This window comes from Podarcis muralis, chromosome 12 (genome assembly GCF_964188315.1).
Source record: "Podarcis muralis chromosome 12, rPodMur119.hap1.1, whole genome shotgun sequence".
Lineage (NCBI taxonomy): Eukaryota > Metazoa > Chordata > Lepidosauria > Squamata > Lacertidae > Podarcis > Podarcis muralis.
Window position 1 is genome coordinate 45,371,893 of NC_135666.1, and position 22,580 is coordinate 45,394,472.

The 22,580-nt window shown below is 42.7% G+C and overlaps 1 protein-coding gene and 1 long non-coding RNA gene across 3 annotated transcripts; one reads left to right on the forward strand and one right to left on the reverse strand.

The window, feature by feature from the left end:
- Window positions 1-867: 867 nt before the first annotated feature.
- Window positions 868-6,518, forward strand: LOC144324938 (uncharacterized). The gene is made up of 2 exons (XR_013390246.1): window positions 868-1,124; window positions 5,804-6,518. It is a non-coding gene; the product is annotated as an uncharacterized LOC144324938 (long non-coding RNA).
- On the reverse strand, window positions 4,613-21,936 carry TCAIM (T cell activation inhibitor, mitochondrial). Of its 2 annotated transcripts, XR_013390245.1 has the most exons (12): window positions 21,709-21,936; window positions 16,851-16,920; window positions 16,233-16,368; window positions 14,852-15,005; window positions 13,748-14,000; window positions 12,093-12,215; window positions 11,468-11,565; window positions 10,696-10,787; window positions 9,053-9,285; window positions 7,313-7,444; window positions 5,752-6,293; window positions 4,613-4,847 (listed from the first exon to the last, which is right to left on the reverse strand). XR_013390245.1 is itself a non-coding variant. In XM_028750243.2 (11 exons), exons 2-11 carry the CDS (start codon window positions 16,877-16,879, stop codon window positions 6,065-6,067), a joined length of 1,479 nt encoding a protein of 492 aa, XP_028606076.2. In that variant the 5' UTR covers window positions 16,880-16,920; window positions 21,709-21,936; the 3' UTR covers window positions 4,613-6,064. The 2 variants fall into 2 exon arrangements, 1 of the variants encoding a protein (XP_028606076.2); XM_028750243.2 differs by having other exon boundaries at window positions 4,613-6,293.
- Between the last annotated feature and the right edge of the window lie 644 nt (window positions 21,937-22,580).

The window sequence follows — 22,580 nt, forward strand, 5'->3', positions numbered from 1 at the left end:
AGATGGTCCTTAAGGGACTTGGTGTTTATGTTCTTCAGTGGCCTTTAAATCACCACCTTGAATTTAATGTAAAAGAAAATGAAGAAAATAACAGCCTATTGATATTGAAGTAGGCACCTTTGCTCTGCTGTTCTAGGTGTCTGCCCGAAACATGTTTGCTTATGCAAGCCTATGCAGATAGGGAGGGTCGACATACAATTTAATGGTGGTTTTGGTTTTTTAAACAAATTATGTCTATTTTAACTACTGGGTTTTTGACCTTTTTTTTTTTTTAGGTCAACATGTTTTTAACTTCTGACTTTTATGTACAGTTTTAATGTGCACCGCTTAGATGTTTCATCTGGTTAAGCGGTTTACAAAGGTTAAAAATGCATTCTGCAGATGGCTCAAGATGGGGGTGGAATAAAACCCCTTCCCTACCCTGCTAAAGGTTTGTGTGCGGAAAATGCAATACTCAAGGAGTTAAAAGCAGAAGTGCCACTTCAGACTTACAATGCTGGGCCTGTTGTCCCCCCAAAAAACTGCATTTCGCATCTGGCTCCAAGGCACTTGAGCTGTAGCAATTATGGCTTTGTTGACTCCGTAATTGGCCTAATAAATTACACTTTATAATTAGGGATTTTGTGTGTGTGTGTGTGTGTGTGTGTGTGTGTGTGTGTGTGTGTGTGAAGACTAAGTAGTCCAAGAGTAGCAGGCAGGAAGATGGTGAAGGGATGGGAGTTGTAAAACAGTCAAAGACAATCGATGATCATGAATAGCACCAAGATCACGCTGTAGAGATGGTTTCGCTCCTCTTAAAAGGGGCTGCTGTTGCTGCTTGCTGGAGGATGGGGAGGCCCAGCTAAGGAAAATAGAGTTGGAGAGAAAAGCAGTGTTGGAATACAGCTGGGGTCATGACACTTGACCTTTCCATTCCTTTTCCTCTTTGAAACCTGATTATCTCTATTTTTAGGCACATGGGTGGAGGAGGAGCGAGGAAGCCAGGGCAGCTGACCCTGGCACGCTAGGCTCTCTCAAATTTTCTAGCCGACTGTAACCCCATTGTTAATGAGGTACTGCAAGCAGCGCTCCTTGAAACAAGCTCCAGCTGCATCAGAAACGGTAGACTTGATTCAGAGGCACAGGTTAGCTCCTTGGGAGTCTCTTTTTATCCTTCCCATAATCTCTCAATTTATTTAAATAAGAGGGAAGGGGGCGTGTAGAGATAGAATAACCATGTCCCATGAGTAGTTGCACCCAACATTTATATAGCAGTTTCAGGGTGTGCTTCAGCCTGCTTGACCTCACATCCCTTTTAGGCCACTACCACTACTGATTTACACATGAGAAATTAAAGACACAGCAAGGGCATATTGAGATTATAATACTTATTGGCCTTGATTTTGACTGATTTGTGCATGAAAGGTGCAGGGGTGGCCTCTAGATGTCTTCTAAATACTGTAGTGTTTGCATTTGGTTATTGCACACAAGAATACAGAGCAACCATGGCTCTCAGATTATCTTCCATCTGGGCAGATTTACAGGGCCATCTTCAGACCATAGGTAGCCAGTGTGTGAGTATTCAGATATTGTTTGACTCCTCCCAACATCGCTGAACATTGGCCACGCTGGCTGGGGTTGATAGGAGTTGGGAGTCAAACAATATATGGAGAGCACCAAGCAGATTGCCCATGCAGGTAAAAATATTCCTTAGATTTGTTGCTGTGCAAATGTGATTCTTCTTCTCTTTCTCCCACCCTCTATTTGCTTTCCTGATTATTACCATTGCTATGTGGAATGCAACTGGCCACAGGCACCATTGGGTGCCATGGGTGTGTTCAGTCGGTAGAGCAGAAGACTCTTAACCTCAGGGTTGTGGGTTCGAGTCCCACATTTGGCAAAAGATTCCTGCACTGCAGGGGGTTGGACTAGATGACCCTCAGGGGGCTTTTCCAACTCTGTGATTCTATGGTTCTTTGCTGAACTAGACATATCCACATAATCACAGAGCTAGAGTGCAAATAAAGAACTTCCACGATGTGGCTGCTGTAAAAATATTTCTGCTACTGGTAAAGGCTGTTAAGATTTCCAAACGTTTTCTACCTGGGTATTAGGTATTAACCACCTATGGCTAATAACTCATGGGAAGAATGCATTTCCCCAACTTGTAAGACTCTTCTGCAGCCATGAAAGTCCATGAGGAACAGCTCATCTCCTCTGGTCTTTAACAGACCAAGAGCACAAAATATACAATGATATAGCACGAATGCTTCAGTGTTTAGAACATAAAGGTAAAGGTACCCCTGCCTGTACGGGCCAGTCTTGACAGACTCTGGGGTTGTGCGCCCATCTCACTCAAGAGGCCGGGGGCCAGCGCTGTCCGCAGACACTTCCGGGTCACATGGCCAGCGTGACAAGCTGCATCTGGCGAGCCAGCGCAGCACACGGAACGCCGTTTACCTTCCCGCTAGTAAGCGGTCCCTATTTATCTACTTGCACCCGGGGGTGCTTTCGAACTGCTAGGTTGGCAGGCGCTGGGACCAAACGACGGGAGCGCACCCCGCCGCGGGGATTCGAACCGCCGACCTTTCGATCGGCAAGCCCTAGGCGCTGAGGCTTTTACCCACAGCGCCACCCGCGTCCCTTGTTTAGAACATATACAAGCTTAATTTTGGGGTGTTTTGATGCACATTCCCCTTATACCGCAGGTGACCCAAGAAAGACTGTACTCGTATCAGGCAATTAAAAACTGGCCCAAAGACCCCAAAATAGTATAAAGACTCCCCGCCCCATCCGCAGTGGAAGACAGGAGTGTGACAAGAGCATAGTTATGCTTGCAGATGAACACACTTTATTTAAAGAAAACTAGAGTTATGGGCAACTGCATCTCCTGGCTGCTTAGCAACAAGCTACTGGGAATGCCCATCAATTCTGAGTTTATAATAACCTGAGACAGATCTAGTTTTTGTTTTCCCTTGAGGGTGTCTCCCCTACTCAGCTCTATAATAAATGCTGCATAGCTATGCATCCAGCACATCGGGAAATAATGCCATGGAACATTTTGCATTCTGCTCGCTGAGAATTGCCTAGCCAGCAGGGTGTCTGCAAGCATTATTAATCACATAATTAATCTCATAGTGTAGCTCTAAGGGTGTTATTTTTTTATTAAAAAAATACACTAAAAGTGTCATTTGAGAACTGGAATGTATGTATGAGCAACCTGCACTCTTTAGGGCCTGTACCAATCATTCTCCCCTTGACTAACTTGTAGAATGGGTCATTATGCAAAATCGAACCTGCGATACTCCTAATACTTAGGAGGAAGGACTATAGCTCAAATGTAGAGTATCTGCTTTGCAGAGAGGTGGCAGGTTCTAGCTGCTGTGATAGCTCAGTCAGTAGAGCATGAGACTCTTAATCTCAGGGTCATGAGTTTGAGCCTCATGTTGGGCAAAAGGTTCCTGCATTGCAGAGGGTTGGACTAGATGATACTTGTGGTCCCTTTCCAACTCTACAATCGTATGATTTTATCCCCAGCATTTCCAGGTAGGTGTCCTCTGTCAAACCTTGGAGAGTCACAGCTGGTCCACCTAGACAATATTGAGCTTAGATGGACCAGTGGTCTGGCTCGCTAGAAGGTATCTTCCTGTATTTTAAGCCTTTTAACCCTAAGTAGCATAACAATCCAGAGCTTTTGGCTACAATATTTACATCAAAGATTGGCCAATATATACCTCCTGTGACACAAGACAGTACAAATGCCATAACAATCCCAATTGTAATTATATTATTTTCGAGAGCACTTTTCAGTATAGAAAGATTGTTCCAGATGACAGCACTGGTAGCTCAGCTATTTCCTAAGGACACTGAACCCCAATACTTGATTGTTCTTCAATATTCCATGGTGGAACAGTAAAGAACTTTGCTCTTCTTACCTTGGGGTTGAGAGCATAGAACAGAATATAGGTAACAGTGGAGAAACTTTTGTTTTTAGCTGGGCTCCATGCTTTTGCTCCTAACTCTTGATTTTCAGGATTCTTTTGGAAAGTCTGCCCCCTACTGGCAAGGCTTGGAACTAGTTTGCAAATATAATGTTCACACTATTCTCTTCTTATATTAGGAATAGGATAGCTACATGTTTTGTTATTTCATATGGACAACAACAGCAAGGCTCAGTTATATATGAACATGTAAGGCAGGGCATACTCTGACCTACCAAATGTAACGTAGATCAATGGCTTTATATTGCAGTTTTGCTAAGTGCTTGACACACACCCCTTTTATTTTTCCAGTCCCAACCATGCGGCAAACACAGGGTATGTACTGAGCTGCTGACAGGGTGCCATCTATGGCTATTTATTTATTTAATTTGTACACTGCCCTTCATCTGAAGGTCACAGGACAAAAGGTCACAAGTACAAAATGAAAACACAAAATGCATAACAAACAAAAAAACCCTCAATAATCCCATTCTTCCAAACACATTCAAAAGGCCACAGACTGTTTAATCAGTCAAAGGCCTAGGAGAAGAGAGATGATGATAAGACTCATTGTAATAAGTGGGTAACACTGCACAGGCCTTTTATCAACACCTTTCATCAAAACCATTAAACCGTAAAGAACATTAGTCATGCAAGTTTAAGACTGTTTTATTTCTGAAGAACAACACTGACATCTCATCAGGAGCAGTTTAAAAATACTGACACAGGACAACAGAACTTTCAGACTAATGACATCCAGCAGCACTCAAATATGCACCCAGAAGCTTAGGGATCATTATTTGGGAATATGAATGCCATCAGCTTCCGAGGAAACCAAAGGTGTTCCACTACTCGCACTAACAAAAGTGTTAACACCTCTTCCTTTCCCTGTTGAGAGATTTCATTGAGTTAGTCATACATTATAAACACGTAAAAACGTATTTTTTTTGAAAAATTTAAAGAGAGAAAAAATAAATCAGTGCTGCATTTTACCCCAATGAGATGAAACCAAGTACTTGGTAGACGATCTCATGGCAAACTAGTTTCCTCAATACTCTTCCTCACACTAATACTCTCATTTGGTACAGTTTGCATGCATCTTTTGCGTCTGAAGACGGCAAGACATGTCTTTTAAGGTGCTTATTTCAGGGATCTGACTTTTCAAACGTTAGGGATTTCATGCAGAGTAGGTTTCCCCACTCTGCATAAATAAACTTCCTGCTTTTGACACAGGGGTATCCTGTGGAGCTTAGAGGGGCCTGTGTCTTATGGGTAGGTTCCCCACAGTACCTAGAAACGTGAACAGGCTGTTTCTGTGTGGACATGTACTATGCTTTGGCTGGAATAAGCTGTAAGTGCACCTGGAGAGAATCACACACCAGTCTCATGGCTGAAAAGAGGACAGTTTACAAATCAATGTGCAACACAGTAAGTCATTTTGTAAATTTCATCTAAAAAAAAAAGTTGAAAGTGCAATGCTAATGGGTAAAGGTTTTCCATAGACATTTATAAAATTTTGTCAAAACAAGCTGTACTGTACTTCTGCAAAATAAATACTCTCTGCTGTATGCTTTATGTACAAATACTCAACTAGAATATTGGCAACGTCTGAAAAATATCCATTCTTCAGTTTTTATAGTCCCAACAGAGGGGGGGGGGGATCTGTGCTAGAGATAAGCTTCAAGGCCAAATTCAATTCTCTAAGTACAATTTCTTATATATTAAAATCCATACTGTTCATCTATATTGGAGGATGTACTAACAGATTTTGAATATATAAAAACCCACATGCCTTTGTCTTCTTTAGATTTCATCCAAGTTTTGTACATCTTGTCCCCCAACAGATCCTTTCAGTGATCATCCTGAAGCAGACATATCTCGGACTTCACAAAGGAACGACTCAGCCTTTTGTGAGACTGCATAAACAAACTGACTTAGTAGTTTGTTGCTTTAGCAGCAGCTGAAAACCAAGGAAGCGTCTTGGATTACTTGTAGAATACTGGCATAAAAAACGAGCATCTCAATAATTTAGTCTAAGTTGTTCCGATTGTTCATTTGCTTCCTAGGAAAATATTGGACTGGTCAAGTTTACTCAGTTGGTGCCTTCAGTGTTTCCAGTTCCAAGGAATACAGAGGTCTCCATCCTGCATCACAGAATAGAAATGAGAAATGCAGAGATGCATGCCTTGCAAGTTGGGAAGCAACTCCCCCTCCAGCAGTCTATTGCAAGAATGGATCATCTGTACGCAGGAAACGCTGGGCTCTTTGTACAGCCTTTGGAGACGAAATTTCTCAGCTGAAGCCTTGATCAGTTTCTTCTCTAACACCATTGACCTGAAATAATAAACACAAACCCCCATTCCAAAGTTATAAATGTGAAGGGGAGAAAATACAGAATTGGTTTTTGTGTTTCAGCTTTTGGAAATATCTGTTCTGCCACAAGAGACCCATATTTTACCCCCCCCCCCAGTGCTTCCCAAACCGCAAATAATCAGTTTAATGGATGCCTAATCTTGTACCCAGCTGTGGGGGAGATCGGAATAAAGGAGTATTCCAGGGTTTTGTCTCAATTATCATAAAAAGGTAAAGGTAAAGGTACCCCTGCCCGTACGGGCCAGTCTTGCCACACTCTAGGGTTGTGCGCTCATCTCACTCTATAGGCCGGGAGCCAGCGCTGTCCGCAGACACTTCCGGGTCACGTGGCCAGCGTGACAAGCTGCATCTGGCGAGCCAGCGCAGCACACGGAACGCCGTTTACCTTCCCACTGGTAAGCGGTCCCTATTTATCTACTTGCACCCGGGGGTGCTTTCGAACTGCTAGGTTGGCAGGCGCTGGGACCGAATGACGGGAGCGCACCCCGCTGCGGGGATTCGAACCGCCGACCATGCGATCGGCAAGTCCTAGGCACTGAGGTTTTACCCACAGCGCCACCCGCGTCCCTCTCAATTATCATACCCTTTTCCAAATTCCTAGCTAGGGCCAGGAAATGGAGGCAACTGAACTAGTTAGCAACTGGCTGGCACTAAGGCCAGGTGAAAACTAGGTCCTCAACCCTCTCTCATGCTCCCCCCTCACCATGGTGTGTGGTTGTATGTATAGTTGTGCTAACACATCCAGATGAGAACCTAGAGCACAGCATTTAATAGCAGGGCAAACTAGGCAAGAGGTTTTTCACAACTTCCTGAAGCAACACACTCTTAGAAATCAGTGGAGGGCGCTAGTAGTTTTTAAGTTGAACTACACTTTTTACAGACTTTTAAGTCCTGGTTCCTCCCCATCAATCTCCTTGGAAACCTCCCAAGATGTCAAGCACAGAACGGAGCAGTAGCACTGAGCTTTAAGAAGCACTTACTCTTCCTTTCTTTTCAGTTTCTCTCGTGCTTGTTGTGCTTTAGTGATCATAAACCACTGGAGTGCTGCTGGATCACAGGTTGTTGGGATGATGAAGTGCCCTAGTTCATGCAGATATGGTGCATACCTGTCACTGTAATAAAACAGGGACAGTACATTAAAGATAGTGCAAAACAGCTCATAGTCCTTTTTGTATGGAAGGTTTTTGCTCAAAGTAATATTCACAATATAGAAACTTAACCCAAGAAGCTAAGTCCTTATTTATTGGCTCACCCATATGCACATGCTTATTGGTACTCTTAAATAATGCTAAAACGTTAGACAGACCAGAGTTACCATTGAAGACCATGCTGACTCTGCTTCATTGAGATGCTTCGTAATTCTCTATTTAATGATACTTTTCATTAGTGTTCCTGGAACATATATTAAATCTAACTAGTCTGTAATTTGCTGAAACTCTTAAAAAAACGGTGCTGCCAAGGAGGAGGAAGTTCCTACCTCCAAAGAATGCTCTGCAGCTGTTGCTGCCACAGCAGACAATATTCCTTCGAGCAGTGGCTTTCAATCAGTGTGCCGTGGCACCCTGGGGTGCCTTGAATGATGGTTAGGGGTGCCCTGGGCAGCCCTAGCCTCTCTGCCTCTTTCCTTCCCTCTCTCCTCTGATCCCCTCTCCTGTTTCTGCCTCCCAAAGGCTTGGACAAAGCAGCGGCTGCCCAGAGGACTCCCAAGGAAAGGGGAGAGGAGGCTGAGGGAACACTCCACAAGGGAGCATGCTCAAAAAAGGGTGAGAGGCTGCCAGCTTGGCAGGGAAGGGGCGACATAACTGGGCTCCTGAGCCCCACGGGTTGCCACAAATGGAATGTGGTTTGTTAAGGGAGCCATGGACTCAAAAAGGTTGAAAACCTCTGGATTAGACAACTGTTACTTGCAGTTGATTATAGAAATTCTGCCTTGGAGGCCAGATCTGCTGCCCTTGTGGATCCTTCTGCCCAAGGCAGTTGCCTCACATTGCCACATGAGTGGGCCAGCCCTCATTACTGTAATGCACAATGCTTTGCAGACAGTTCAGAAATTGCAGCTAGTGCAAAATTCAGTGCCAGATTGCCTGCCAGAGCAAGATAGTTTAGCATGTAACAACTCTGACCCAACTGCACTAGCTGCCAGTTAGTTTCTAGGCTCCGTTCAAAGTCCTGGTTTTAACCTATAGAGTCTTGTGTGGCTCAGGTATCCAATTAACTCAAGGACCGCCTCTCCACACATGAACCAACTCAAACCCAAATTTGTCATCTCAACTCAAATTTGTCATCTGAGACCCTTCTCAGGCTTCCCTCTGAGGAGTGTGTGGAAGGTAGTAACACAAGAATAGACCTTTTTATTGATGGCTCCCCACTTGTGGAGTTCTCTCCCCAGGGAGGCATGCTTGGCACCATCACCATCTGTTTTAGGCACCAGGCAACGAGATTTTTATTTACTCAACCTTTTGCCCTTAGTTGGGAAGGTAACTAGCTATATCTGTGGCCTCTTTGTTGCGCTCATCCTTTTAAGTGGGGTGGGTAGGATTTGTTTCTTGTATAATAAAATCATACCTACATGGATGAGCACATTAGGTCTTGTTTTACTACTTGGTTTTAACATTTTGCCAATTTCTATTTTTATTATGCAAGTCCCTTTGAGACACTTTGGTACAACAAGCTGCAGGTTAATATATATCATCACCGTCTTCATCTTCGTAAATGCACACCTTTCTAGAATCATTTGCAACCCACGCAGGCTGTGAGGGTGAAATGGGAGCCTGCTGTTACGCACTCGATTGTAAAAGCTGTCCAGGACAGAGTAATACTCTTCAAGCATCAGCATCGGTTGAAGCTCTTCAATGTATCCTACTTGTATGCCTCCCAAAATATGGCTTATGCGGTCCTCCAAAAGCAGCACTTTTTTCTGAAGTGCAGAGTAGCTCGGCAATCTCTCAAAAATCTGCACAAATTAAAAGGTTTATTTAAGTGGGTGACATGATCAAACACCACCAACTCCCACCCAACTGTCCAAATGTACGTTTTAGAAACTCTTTATCAGCAGAGAGTTACTGTTAATGGAAAATGATAAACTCCCGGCTTGAGACTTCAACTTTCTACCTAATGAAATCGTTGGAAATATCTGTGAGGGGTTTTAGGTGCCAATTTAAGGATTTTGTAATTTCAGCAAATCTTATGAAAACGATTTAATGTTTTTATAACCTCGTCAGGTGACTCATCCTGTATTTCCATTTTGATGTATTTCAGTTTGTTCTCATCAGTTAATTTTTATTTGTAAAAGAATTCATACACTGCCTATTAAAGGTAAAGGTACCCCTGCCCGTACAGGCCAGTCTTGACAGACTCTGGGGGTTGTGCGCCCATCTCACTCAAGAGGCCGTGGGCCAGCGCTGTCTGGAGACACTTCCGGGTCACGTGGCCAGCGTGACAAAGCTGCATCTGGCGAGCCAGCACAGCACACGGAACGCCACACTGCCTATTACAATCTTTCAAAAGGTAGTATACAATGATAAAACAGTAAAATCACAATAATCTAAATAAAATACAGCTGATAACCCAGGGACACCATTTATTCACTTCAGATTTTAACCCCAGAAAAGGTTTTAAGTGCACAGCTATTTTTTTAAAAAAAGCATTAATTTGTAAATAGGAACTATGGTTAGTATTAGCTATAGTCAAAGTGGCTCTGACACATCCTCATAAATAAGCTCACACAGACTACTAGCCTGCATAACATTTCACTAGCTCCTTAGGGGCTAGCAGAGTGGGATGGAATCCTCTGACAACCTGCATAGCTATCTAGGGTAGGAACAAAGCACTTTCTCCTTTCCTCGGAAGCCCCTCACTCGCCTACACGTAATTCCTTGCCAAATGGCTACCAGACTAGTGCTTTAAATACAAGACTGTACCAACATATCCCTTAAGGCAGGGAGGGGTGGGAGGAGGGAGCTCATGAGTTAGGCCTGCACTACCTCAACATATTACAGAGATATCAGAACTGCAGGAAGGCTTTAAAAAATGCATTCCTGTAATCCTTAACTAGAACCAAAATATAGCTTTATAAGTTATCTTTTAGAGTTGTGAGTTAGTTGTTTTAGACATTAAGGCACTAGAGAAAGAGTCAATTACTGTACACACATACAATGTTGTAACTCCACTTTCCAGCAGCAAGGTGACAAGACACCACAAACTCTCCTTAAGAAATCAGTGACAGGTTGTGTCAACCAGAAACAGGGAGGTTCCAAATCTTTGCCCACTTAACTTTTTGCACTCCACATACATATTAAAACAGGCTGGAAAAGGCAACATTTTTTTAAATAAAAAAATATGTAATTTAGTTACCAGTTCTTACTTTGGTCCAGTGGTGGTGAACATCCATATTTCCTAGCATAACATGGCCTGTTGCACTCATGCCTGAATGGTCTGTAAATATCACTGTGCGGCCTATTGAAAAGGGGAGGCATTTTTTTAGTCACTATTCACAGCCGAGCTTCTTGGAGGGTGGGGTTGACTGACAACAAAGGGGATTCGTCTTGGGATTCCAAAAGGTTCCCTGTGGATCCCCTGCTACAGATCTAAGGTCTCTTTTAGGCCATCCTCCACTAGGCATCTCTCTCTAGGCCCGCCTGAACTCCTGGCACCCACATACATACGTAAACCCTATGAGTTAACACCAACATAATCTCATATGGGTGCTTTGAGTTATCACAGAGATCAGGGTAGTATAAGAACATACAAAGAGCTCTGCTGGATAATTCCAAAGGCAATGGTGCTCTCCAACAGGAAAGCTTGCAAGTGGGACCTGAGTGAAATGGCGTTCTCCCCACCTGCAATCCCCCCTGCAGCTTGTGTCCAGAATAAACTACCTCTGACAGACGAAGCAACATATAGCAATTGTGCTTAGTAGCCACTAATAGCTTTAGCCTCAGTCAATGCAACCTTGGAGACATGTAGGATCTGAATCATTTAGGGCTTTAAAGTTCAAACACAGCACCCCACATTCTGCTGAGAAGGAAAGCAGGAAATCAACTTGCGCCAGCTTAAAAGATTCAGCATTTTCTTTAAAGAACAGCATAATATCGTTGACAAGTGAAAGGAAAAAAAACTGCAGCAAAAGAATGTACCTTTAGCATTCCTTAGCGCTTCTGGGCTTTGTTGAGCTAACCGACTTAGACTGTGTAGCTGGCTGCACCGATGGGCAATACCCCAGCTCCTCTGCCATCTAAAAAACCCAAATCAACACTAGCATGTTTCACTCCTTTTAAATTGCACAGCAACTTAGGTAACAAAAGAGTGACAGAGCTCGTCAATGAAAGGCATTATTATTTGTCATTAGCAGACAAGCAGCTTTGAGCATTAAGAACTTGATCTATAACTCAAATAGAAACTTTGACAATTTGGATGAATGGGTGACTGCCATGGGTGTCTATATAGCTCTTACCTAGTTTTGTTTTAAATATATTTGCTTTTTGTGTTCTTAACTATTTTTTGCTGTTGAAACAATTGTGTGGGAGGGTATTAAAACATTGATGCACTGAACGCAGCTGCTTAAAAATGCAACTAAACTAAGAATAAAATTGCAGTGGCCATTATAACACTTGGACTAGCATTGTAAGCACACATTTCTGGTACATTTAAAATACATTTGCTGGAGTCTATCACATACTAGCAGTATTGCTCTGTTCCATTCTTAATCTTAAAAAAAATAAAAACCATTGCTTTTTCACACATTTTAAGTTAATTTGTTACCTGATATCAGAGAGCTGTAGCTGATGAGAAAGTTCACCTTTCAAACGGTCTAGCTCTTTCCTGAGTGGTAAGCTATTCTTCAGCTTCTTTTCTGCACTTTGTTCATTACTATCTAACCAAGAACTAGAAAAACAACATGGATCACAAAGAGATTTAAAAACACAGTAATTGGGCAAGAGGATTAACGCTAAACTTTAAGCAGAAATTTAAAGTGCTCATGTATCAGAAAAAGTGTGAGAGCACATCAGGAACCTTCTTAAAATTATGGAATCATAGAACTAATTGTAGAGTTGGAAGGGACCACGTGGCTCATCTAGTCCAACCCCCTGCAATGCAGGAATATTTGGCTCAATGTGGGGCTCAAACCCATGACCCTGAGATTAAGCGTCTCATGTTCTACTGACTGAGCTTTCAATTAATATTTATCTAGCACACAGCCAGCCACACCCTCTTCCGGGATGTACCATTCCACCTCCCTGTTTTCTCTCTCTCAAGGTCTTTGGGCATTCAGTACCAATTTATCATGCTTAGTCTTCACTGGGTTGTTTTGTTTCCCTCCCTGTGAAATATCTGTTATATTTCTGCAAACCCCTGCAGGTTCCCCTAATCCTGCTGATTTGCCCATCTCGAGTGTGAATGCTGCCTTTTTGGCTACATAAAGATCCACACTTGGAGAACGACTTGCAGTTGTATACCGAACGAAGAATTTCTATGGCTTTGTTGATTAAAAGTTGTGGCTGGCTTTCATTCAACAATGGCTAGCCTCCCTATGGTGCTCTTCAAAACTGCAGTAAATAGTTTGGAGGAAAGAACATTTTCATGGAAACCTGTATTGTCAGCCTGTGAACAGTTAGGAGGACTGATGGCAACGTAGTGACAACTATATACAGTGGTACCTCGGGTTACATATGCTTCAGGTTACATACGCTTCAGGTTACACACTCCGCTAACCCAGAAATAGTGCTTCAGGTTAAGAACTTTGCTTCAGGATAAGAACAGAAATCAGGCTCTGACAGCACAGCGGCAGCAGGAGGCCCCATTAGCTAAAGTGGTGCTTCAGGTTAAGAACAGTTTCAGGTTAAGAACGGACCTCCGGAACGAATTAAGTACTTAACCCAAGGTACCATTGTAAAGTTAAAGAGTGTGGCTGTCATTCTAGAATTGTGCACGCAAATTTCTGTATGTACTCTCAGGGATGGAAAAAGCATGTCGCTATCAGTAGATAACCAATTCAAATTGTGATGGTCAAGTCAAAGTCTATTTCACGAATACTACTTTCCCACATCCATCTATTTCCCAGTTGGGGAATCTGTGGGGTTGATTTTGGGAGCATGGGGAGCTGGGGGCTGCAGTGGGGGAGCAGCGGAAACTGAACTTCCTTTGTGCAAGCTGAAGTCCATTCACAAAGCATGCTTGTATGCCTGGTAGGAGTTCCAAATTCAACACTTCCCTACTCAAATGTTTTAAAAATTAATCATTCAAGTCTAAAATACGAGGCACAAAATATCTGTTTGGGATAAATCATATGCTTTGCAAGCAGAAGTTGCCAACTTCTACCTGTGACATCTCCTGGTGAAAAATCAATTGGTTCGAAATCCTGAAAAGGCCTTTTAAGACTCTGAAACTGAGGAAGGTGATGTCACTAAGGTCAGTACCTTAGTGTAGTTTCCATCCTTTGAGCCTGTTCAAGTTCTTCCTCAGGATCCTTGAATCCAGTAAAAGAATAGTAAGTCTTGTCCCATTTGATAGGCCTGTGGAAGATTCTTTCTGCTGACTGGTTAGACGGAGTTGCCACTTTGCCATTCAGGATTTGGACATGCTCCGTAGATAAGTTACAGGAGTTCAGGATGTCCAGTACTGTGCTTAGTAGGTCCCTGGTGCGCAAGGTGAAACTGACTGCTCGAAATCCTACAAAATGCAAACCCAGAACAAGGCAGTATTTAACAGAATGCATTTCCTTATGCTTGCCTTACCACAGATAATGCAAACCATGGCTTGCATGGATTAATCTCCTAGTCAACTTCATTAAATTGTAGTACTACTGTTATTAGCTGATTTGATTTCAACTGACAGTGCTCCTGGACTCAGCAGATTAAGTCCCCATGCTCCAGGATTGATATGAACAGGCTCCACTGTGAAGGCTTTTCCTAATGCTATTTTTGGATGAAGTGCACTACAGGACTCTGATAAAAAACAACAACACTGAAATATAAGCCAATAGCTGTGAAGTGCTATGGGCAGGTATGCATGATACTAAGACACAGAAACATCAGTGTATTTGTCTATTATCACAGCACCCTGCTCCAACAATTGAAGATTACTACGTATTAGATGGTAAATAAAAGAACTTGTTAAAAGTGATTATTCATAATTAATTCTCAGTTCATTGTGCTAATAACTTCTAGAACAAGATATAGTAAAGTGAGTTAATATTTTCAGATTAAAAACTCAACATCTTTTTGATTTAGAGGCTACATGAATTTTCAAAAGTGCAGCTTTAATTTTCAGAAAAAATCCTCCCGTCTACATTAAGCAGTTTTATACACTATATTTTGGCTAAGTGAGGGAAACCATAATTTTTATAGGGACACACAAAGAAACAAATCTGGTGGCTAAATCCAATTAAACTCTGTTTAAGAGGCTTCTTAGAAAAAACAACCCAGTGCTTAATGGCTAGAAATTTTAATGACAAGAAAATTTCAAGTACTCAAAAGCATTTTATTTTGTAAGGGGGGCGGGACCCAAAATGTCTAAAATACCTGAGGAGCCAAATGGTTCTTGAACATTGGAAGGATTTTGTTCTTTCTCGCGTACGTAAAAAGTGAGCCGAGTTGGTTTTAAAGACCTGAAACCTGGTTTCTGGAGATTTTCCAAATAACCATTTAATCTCTTCAAAGAATTTTCATTGATCTCCTGAAAATAATTACAAGAAAAATAATTACTCAAGTTTTGAATATGGCCCAGCTTAAAGCAAATACATATAAATTAACAGTGTCTGTTCACAACAACTTTTGATTCACAGTATATTTATATGGAAATGTGTGTAGTTTACTAAGACTGAGGAAACTCAGGTTCAAAAAAATCTCTATTCTGCCATGAGTTACCTTGTGCCAGGCAGCTTTTCAGCCTAACCCAACAAAGAGCTGAAAAAAGTGGTGAAGGGGGAGTCATGTTCACCATCTTGAGTCCACTGCCTTTCCTCTGAGGCCCACATGGTGCCAGGGTAAAATGTGCATATTTACTCAGGCTTTTAGTAACTGTTAATCTCACAGTCTAATTTTATAATAACTGTCACGTGTTTTAAATTATTGTTTTATCTTCTGGATTTGTGTGCTCCACCCTGAAACTTTGGATTGGATAGAGGGTGGGTTATAAAATGTTCTCACAGAGGAGCCATCATAAGCTTCCAAGGGACCCTAGGGTTCTCTGGAACACATTATGAAAATCACTACAAGAGTCTAAAACAGTGTGTGCATTTTTTAAAGTGTCAAACAGATTAGTAATGACCCAGGTACCATAATACCTTGGTACATTAGGACTCCTAATATTTAGGGCAAGAGGGAATGATGCAGATTTCATCAGGTTTTTATGCATCTCTTTTTACTGGGAAATTACCCCTGTCAATTCCTAACAGCAGCATTTCTACTTCAAGTTTTATCCACTAAGTTCAGCTTCACAATTCTAAAAAATATTTTAAGTGATATACAATGGTACTTCGGAAGTAGAACGGAATCCATTCCGGAAGTCCGTTCGACTTCCAAAATGTTCGGAAGCTCCTGCGGCCAATCGGAAGCCGCACCCAATATTCGGGTTCCAAAGAACGTTGGCAAATTGGAACACACCCGGGTTTGCGGCATTCGGGAGCCAAAATGTTCAACTCACAAGGCGTTCGGGATCCAAGCCACGACTGTATTAGACTTTGTCTATAATACAAATATCTAACAGTATCTATCAATTCAGAAGTCTCATAGTTAAATGGAGCTCAATCTCCATACTGTTCTCATTTTCTATGTTGTGAACTGCTCTGTAATCTTCAGATGAAGGGTGGCATGCATTTTTAAAAAAACAATAATGATGATGATGATGTCATGGTAGGTGTTTAAGATTGCAGTCTAAACCACTGGAGAAAAATGTATTTACCCTTTCTCTGGGATGCTGGCCAAAGAAATCTGGATGCACTGCAAAATAGAATGGCCGCAGAGCGTTGACAGCATCAGCCCCTGATAAAGGTCTTGCCTGGATAACATGCTGCAATGGTAATTTATTGAGACATAACCTAAGAAATAAAGATGAAGAGTAAGAGTACGTTAAGCAGCCTAAGAGACCACAAAATGCTTAAAGGTAAATTGCTATAGAGATGGGAGAATTCTGGGACTATTTAAATTAGGATTGGGCTATGCGGATAATACTTGTAACAGTACTAATAAATTTAGAATTGTATAAGCATGCACTCAGAACTATCACATCAGTGCAATAAGCAACACAAAACCGTAGATAATTTTCTGGCTGCTTCTTGGAATCTGATTCTGTCTTAGATGTACAAGTACACATTCTTCCTATGTATGAATTGCCTACTCGATGATGATGATAAAGTACATTTACCTCTATAATTTTGGCCAATAGATCTTCCAATTTACAATTTTACTTCTAATTTACAATTCCTAAAACTAAAAATTTAAAACTCCCAGAAATCAAGCCAAAAGCAGATGTAGTAATTTATATGCTACAATTAAAAGTGTAGGAATAGAGCCGCCTTACCTCCTCACAGTCCCCCAATGGCAAAACATCTCAATTCTTTTAATCTTGATTCCAGATTGCCTCTAAATTTCTTTAAGCAAATAAAACATATTAAACATGTAATTAATGCATTTAGTTTTGTATATGTTTACTTTAATTTTGCCTATACTTTAAGCAACAGAATTTGACTGTGAAATTACAATCTGGTTTTACGTAAAAATGTTCACCAGTGATGCTAAACAGTAGCAGGAACAACCACTTTGAATGAATGAATGAATGAATAAATTTATTACGGTCATAGACCAGAAGGAAAAAAAAAAAAACAAAACATACAAGGCAACAGTAGTTTACGAGGGAATGATGGTGTCAATTAAAAGTTGTAAAATTATACATAAAAACAATACACATATGCACACACACCCACACACACACACATATATACTCATATATGCACTACAATATATGTATAGACTTAAAAAGGGGGGGGGGCTTGTCCAGGGGTCAGATCTTTTACTTTTTTACAGCTAATGCCCTCCGCTTGATCGCGGCCGCAGCAACCACTTTAAAGTTGTTGTGACACAAGTCACTTAAAAATGGACAAACTAATTAAAAGTTTGTGTAAGCAAGTAAACACAAAAGCCTGATAATTTCTATACAGTACTAATTTTTAATTAGAGCGCCTTTCCTGGGCCCCAGTACAATGGTAAGAGCACGCTGACTATAAATCAGATTACAAAGAGATGCTGTTCTAGTCAATTTCATCCTGAAGGAAACTTTAAGAGAAATAAAACATATTCTTGAATAGTAAATGCATTACTGACAGGGAGAGATACAAGCAAATATGTGGGCACTCATACATCCTTTCTTATAAATAAAATCAACTGAGGAAAAGAGGAGTGCTGCTCATCATGGGTACTATCTGAAAGGCACATGCAACAGTCACAACTAACATGTATTGCACCGGTACTAGCTGGGTTGGCTGCTGGGTGGTAATTTACACGTTTTCCAGGATACAATTAAAAATGCTACAGGAACCTGTTGCCTGGAGACCACAGAAGAGCAGAAAAAAGTTTATATATTGCAGACAAAAGCAACTTATAATAACCACTTCCAGTTTTTTCAAATACCAGTCTTTATAGAGACACACACTTGCACACAAAAGAAAAAAATGTTTAAAATATATGAAAGTCCCTCAGATTATCTATTGACATTAGGTAGAGCTCTGTGTTAATCTGGATTTTAAATGTAATCAAGGAGTTGCAAGGGACCTCAAGTGTCACCAGCCCCTTGCTAATACAAGAAACTTATTACTATAGGATCCCTGGTTATCCAACCACTGCTTAAAAACCTTAACAAAGGACAGTCCACAACCTTACAAGACAACCACTGTCAAACAGTTTGTACCATCAGTAAGCTATTTGTGATGGTCAGTCATAACCTTTTTTGTGTAATCTGAACTCATTAGTTCAGGGCAATACCACCATCTGGAGCATAGAATCAGATAACTGCAAATGGAAAGGGACCCAAGGGTCATATAGTCTAATGCAGGAATCCCCTCTAAAGCATCCATGACAGATGGCCATCCAACCTCTGCTTATAAAAACTATCAAGGAAGGAAAGTCCACCACTTTCTTAAGGAGTCCATTCCACTGTCGAACAGCTCTTACCCTCAGAAAGTTCTTCCTGGTGTTTATAGTCAAAATCTTCTTTCTTGTAGCTTGAAGCCATTGGTTCAGGTCCTACCCTCCAGAGCACGAGAGAACTAGCTTGCACCATCTACCATGTGACAGCCCTTTAGAGATTTGAAGATGGCTATCATATATCCCCTCAGTCTCTTCTTTTCCAGGGTAAACATACACAACACTCTCAACTGTTCCTCATATGGCTTGGTTTCCAGACCCTTGATCATATTGGCTGCCCTCCTCTGTACATGTCCCAGCTTGTCAATATTCTTATTAAACTGTAGCACCCAGAACTAGACACAGTACTCCAGGTGTGGTCTGACAAAGGCAGAACAGAGTGGGACTATTACTTAGAGCTAAAGCTATTCCACGCAGCATCAACAGAAGTATAGAGACCAGATCAAGGGAAGCTCTATTATGTGAAGACTGCTTTAACCTTGTTAATATTTGCTCCAGCCTATCTCTTATGTTTGGGGATATATAATGCTAAACAATGGTTTAGTGCTACATGGATGAGCTGCTATGAGCCCAAGCAAAAATCCCTCTCCCCTCCTATGTGGCTCAGAGGATTTCTGTGCAGATAACGTTGACTTTTCAACTTGTACAAATCTGGAATATGGCTTAAAACAAACTGCTTAGTTAAGCCAGCTTCATAACCCATGATTTGAAGGTGGTTTGCTTTGAACCTTACCAGTTTTTGTTGTAAGTGAGGATTATTGGTTTGTAGAATGTGACAAGGCAACATTACAGTGGTACCTCATGTTACAGACGCTTCAGGTTACAGACTCCGCTAACCCAGAAATAGTACCTCGGGTTAATAACTTTGCTTCAGGATGAGAACAGAAATCGTGCAGCAGCAGCGGCAGCGGGAGGCCCCATTAGCTAAAGTAGTGCTTCATGTTAATAACAGTTTCAGGTTAAGAACGAACCTCCAGAACAAATTAAGTTCTTAACCCAAGGTACCACTGTTGTTGTTTAGTCGTTTAGTCGTGTCCGACTCTTCGTGACCCCATGGACCAGAGCACGCCAGGCACCTCTGTCCTCCACTACCTCCCACAGTTTGGTCAAACTCATGCTGGTAACCTCGAAAACACTATCCAACCATCTCGTCCTCTGTCGCCCCCTTCTCCTTGTGCCCTCCATCTTTCCCAGCATCAGTGTCTTCTCCAGGGAGTCTTCTCTTCTCATGAGGTGGCCAAAGTACTGGAGCCTCAGCTTCACGATCTGTCCTTCCAGTGAGCACTCAGGGCTGATTTCCTTCAGAATGGATCGGTTTGATCTTCTTGCAGTCCATGGGACTCTCAAGAGTCTCCTCCAGCACCAGAATTCAAAAGAATCAATTCTTCGGCGATCAGCCACTGTACCACTGTATTTGAAAGCAAAATAAAACTCAGCAGGAATCCTCTTCCCAGCAGCAGAGTATAAAGAAATGGAGGAGCACTCAAGCCCAGTGCTTTTCTCAGTCTCACCAGAGATTGTCCAGGTAGTGCTAAACCATGGTTTAGTGTCATGCACAAACACATATTAGCAGGTTTCCCAGGTTTCCAAAGAACACAATCTAAATATCTTAAGTTATGGTATAAAGCTACTTCAAACGCACATAGAAAGTAAACATAGTTCTGATTGCTTAGATACTTGCACAGAATCCCTATTCTTCAGAACTACATAATGCCAATACTTAGAAACTCTGAATGGTTTTAAAGCGTTTCTTGGAAAGCCACACACAATCTCCTCAAGCTTTTAAAACCTTATTGTGTGCAGAAAAGGAGCAGGATGGGGGTAGGAATCAATACCATGCCAAATGGAAATTTGAGATACAGCAGATCACACCATAGACAAATGATTAGCCACCTTTTGAAGGCTGTACAGTGCATGACACACAAAGGTTACCATAAAAACTGCAGACTCAGGACAAAGCTACTTAAGTTTCTTGCGGAAACAGGAGAGTAACCTCTATGAATTGGCAAAGTGCCATAACACACTCTGATTGGCTGAACAAAAAGGTACATTTTAACAGTACAGCTGATGTTTACAAAAGTACAGCGTAAGGTAAGCATGTGAAGGATCAGACAGGTGCCTAGAGATTCAGAACTTTTACATGACAATGACCATCACATATTGACTTTGGGAGATACAAAACTAGGCCGGCAGCCTCATGCAGTATTTTTAGATACTTAACCATTTTTGTTTCTTTTTTTCTCTTTGTCGAAAACCTTTAATAAAATTGATCTAAATACAGGGGGGAATGCAGCCTACAACCTTCATTTGTCATTGTGCTACGTTTGTTGCCAACCATCCAGTTCGCAGTTCAATTCCGGTCACGACAATAACAGAATCATAGAATTGTAAGAGTTGGAAAGGGGTCCCTGAGGACCATCTAGTCCAACCCCTTGCAATGCAGGAACAGGCAGCTGTCCCGTACGGGGATCAAACTTGCAACCTGATGCCACTCTAACCAACCGAGCGATCCAGTTGGTCCGTTCAAGTTCAACGAGGCTTGTTTGCAAGTAAGCACATCAAGGAGTGCATATCAGATCTTAAGATGGAAAGGGAGCTTAAGAACCACCTGCTGCCGGGGCTACCATAGCAAAAGGTTCCAGATATGATGCTCACAACCCCATTACCTTATTCCCAAGGCAGGGCAGCACCCGGCTTTACTAACACGCCACTATAGGGGCCGACTCCTAGGGACTGAGGTCCCTTTGCCCACCCCCCAATAAAATATTTAAAGGGGGGGTGGCCTTCCCAAAGTCCAAAGGCATTGCCATTCGGTCATGCGATTGATTATGTGGGGTGGGGCTCTCCTGCCCCCCATATTTTATTCCAACTTGTCACCCCTACACGCCACAGACGCGAGCCCCCCTTCATCCCAGCGGGCCTCGCTCCAGGTGAAGCAGGCCTAAGTCACTTCGAAACTGCGCGAACCTCATGCGAAACGCCGGTCCCGTTGCTTTACCTCAGCGACGACGAAGGTGGGGGGGACGGGACACACCAAACAAAACAAAACAAAACCCCAGCGCTTCTTATTTCCCCCAACCCAAACACTGTGAGGAAATCACTGCACACCAGCTTACGTTGGAGCGCTCGGCGGAACTTGACCCGTGTCGAGGCGTTCAGACGTTCGGAGAAGCAGAAAGTCCTCTCCACTCTCAGAGCCCCCCAACACTCTCCTCCGAAATCTCACCCGACAAGCTCACCTTACTCCTCCTCGCTGTCCCGCTGCTGCCGCTGGAAGAGACGCGGCCCCCATCGCCTCACGCGGGGCGAAGCGAGCGCTCGCCGAAGCGTCGGGTTGCCTGTGGGACTCGGTCGCGTCGGCCGGTGACCTCGCGGGCCTCTACGCGCGAGAGGCACCTGAACGGCCGGGAGGTCTGCGAGGGGGCGGGGCCGACGCCGTCACGCTGACGCCAGGAGCCACAGGCGGAGGGCGGGCCGGAGGACGCACGCCTCCGAAGCGCGGCGCTTTAAGGCAGGCGGCGTCACGCAGGCGTTGCCACTCGCTCCTCTCCTCCTCCCCGCCGCCTTTCTGCGCATGGGCAGTAGAGGCTGCCGTTGGCCCTTTGCTTTGAGCTGTGAGGAATAGCAATAAAAAAGTGGGGTGGGATATTAGCGGCCCGGGATATTTTGCCGCCTGAGGCGAACCACAAAATGGCGCCCCTCTCCCTCCCCCCCCAGGCAGGGGAGAAGCAGAGAGTGATGTGCCATAGCAGGAACAAGGAGAGGGGGAATAAAGATACGTACTGTATACATCAGGATATACATATACTGATATATATATACTGCAAGGACTGCAGTGGCAGTGAGAGATTTTACTCTCTTGGGCTCCATGATCACCGCAGATGGTGACAGCAGTCACGAAATTAAAAGACGCCTGCTTCTTGGGAGGAAAGCAATGACAAACCTAGACAGCATCTTACAAAGCAGAGACATCACCTTGCCAATAAAGGTCTGTATAGTTAAAGCTATGGTTTTCCCAGTAGTGATGTATGGAAGTGAGAGCTGGACCATAAAGAAGGCTGATCGCCGAAGAATGGATGCTTTTGAATTATGGTGCTGGAAAGTCCCATGG